Source organism: Aplysia californica, unplaced genomic scaffold, assembly GCF_000002075.1.
Source record: "Aplysia californica isolate F4 #8 unplaced genomic scaffold, AplCal3.0 scaffold00034, whole genome shotgun sequence".
Lineage (NCBI taxonomy): Eukaryota > Metazoa > Mollusca > Gastropoda > Aplysiida > Aplysiidae > Aplysia > Aplysia californica.
Window position 1 is genome coordinate 2,085,116 of NW_004797304.1, and position 2,283 is coordinate 2,087,398.

The 2,283-nt window shown below is 42.9% G+C and overlaps 1 protein-coding gene across 1 annotated transcript in view; it reads right to left on the reverse strand.

Annotated features, from left to right (window-relative positions):
• The window catches only part of LOC101861639 (phosphatidylinositol phosphatase PTPRQ), a 78,597-nt gene extending 77,236 nt beyond the window's left edge, over positions 1–1,361 (reverse strand). Inside the window, exons 1-2 of the mRNA XM_035973852.1 lie at positions 829–1,361; positions 18–84 (exon numbers count right to left, since the gene is read on the reverse strand). Coding sequence (XP_035829745.1) covers positions 18–84; positions 829–897 — 136 coding nt within the window. The 5' untranslated portion in view covers positions 898–1,361. The remainder of the gene's footprint in view (positions 1–17; positions 85–828) is intronic.
• Positions 1,362–2,283: the final 922 nt, after the last annotated feature.

Genomic DNA, 2,283 nt, shown 5'->3' on the forward strand with positions numbered 1-2,283 from the left:
ACATTATATATACACACCTGGTGTCGAGGTCGGTGGGTTTGTTGGGGTCGGTGGGGGAGGTGTGGTGAAAGCCTCGGCCGCACACTGAGGAGTATTTAAAAATTGGAAAAATACAACTTCAGTTCCAGTGGATGTTTGTGAAATCTACATGTTTCCTGCGGAATAAGTAGGCACTTGTATTAGTCTAAGCAGAGTCAGTGCTGAACTCAAACAATCCAACACTAGGAGGTGTATAAAAAATAGAAGAAACATTTACAATAGACAAGAGACCTTCAAGTTACAAGTTTTCTTGCTGCCGTAAAGTGTTTCAAGAAAACCAACAACAATCAAAATGTGCAGCTAAAGTAAACTAGATATTAAAAAGACACAAACTACAGTCGATTTTGAGATTCAACATGCTGCGACATCCAGAAATCTGCTTTGGGCAATCCTCACACTACAAATACGCGTTTCGCATTCTGCCTGGGAGGTCCTCACTATAAAAGTTCCCAAATATTTTCATCCTTGGAACCAACAAGAGGGCGTCGAATTGAGCAAGAGATACACCGAGAGACAACGAATCAATTAATGGTTTTGGACACGTTGTGAAATTGGTGTATCTCTTGCCTTAAAGGCTTACTATGTGAGATTCTATGGTTTCAAGGGAAAAGGAAAACCCAGAACATGATGGATCTACTAACTCAAAGACACCCCCAATGGGGAAAAAATGACGATCCAAACAGCAACACATCCCCACGCCTTACAATAGCACCCCCCCCCCCCCCCTTTCCTCTTTGACAACTTGCGGTACAAGGGGACAGAAAAAGTAAAAGAAAAATAGGCACTTACCAGGCTGGCCCAAAAGAGGAACATCACACTCAAAGTCCCACCTCCCATGACTTGGGTGAGAGGAGACATAAGAATCTAGACCTCAAGTCTGAGATCAGTCTTTCACTGTCTGGTATACCTCTGAACAGTTGATCTTGGAGCAAACAGCGTAGTGTCGCCAACGGACCAAAATGTTGGAATCACTTCAGTTTTGAAAAGCCGAATCACGTAACGCTCGTATCAACTCTACAGATGGAAATCTTTCCTTGCGGATTTGATTTGACACCTAACTACGTAAAGCAAAAGAAACCGCCGTTCTTCAACTCTTGTATCCCGCCTCTCGCAGCCCGAAAGGCTGTCATTCACAACAGTCTCAAAAAAGCAATCAGAATCTTGAAACAGTACTTTCATCACAATATGAGTGTCTTCACAAGCAGGCTAGATTCCAATCGCTGAACTTTAGAAATCAAGTCCCGTTCGACTGGAATCTCCTTTCCAGATACCGAAAGGCACAAACCTAGCTATGGCTGCTGCAATCAAGACCCAAGGATGTACTTCCTCGTTGGGATACATCCACAGCCACCTTATGCCTAGGGTGCACTTTTCTGAATACGTGTCCCTTCCTTTGTCGGGCGCATTGAAGCAGAATAATAATAAATGGAAGAGGCTAGCCGTACTTAATGACGGCTAGACTCGCAGTCTAGCCGTACTAAAGTACGGCTAGACTCGCAGTCTAGCCGTACTTATTCTTAATATGATGGCTAGACTGACAATTTACAAAAAATAGGCCTACTGAATTGTAAATATACTTTTTTAGTGTGCAGTACCTAAAGTATTTGTATTTGAGACGAAACCAGGTGCCTAAATGACAGTGTATGTATTTTAAACCTCCTGTTTTCTAATGTTAATAGGGCCTAAGATAAGTACGGCTAGACTGGCAGTCTAGCCGTACTTAAGTACGGGTAGACAGCCAGGCTAGCCGTACTTAAGGACGGCTAGACTGTCAGGCTAGCCGTACTTAATATTGATGGCTAAATTGTAAATGAAATTTTTAGTTTGCAATGCCTAAAGTATTTGTATTTCAGACAAAACAAAAAGGTGTCTTACTGACTTGCATGTATTTGAACCTGAATAAGTACTACATCTAGATCTAATGAGACCTGTGTACTTAACAGGCTTGAGTCGATAGGGCCAAACCTAGATCTAAGTACGGCTAGACTTGCAGTCTAGCCGTACTTAAGTACGTAGCCACTTCGATAATAAATTATTAATTGCTAACCACAATGAAATATTGTGACAAATGTTGCTTAGAGTAGAGAGATTATTTATTCCCCTCAGACTTGCACTTCTAGATCACGCACTGCCATGGCAGCCGCTCTTCGCCCTCGATGAAAAACTTAGTTGTGAAGTGTGCGTACCGCGGTCCAGAGACCCTGTGTGTGTGTGTGTGTGTGCGTGCGTGCGTGCGTGCGTGCG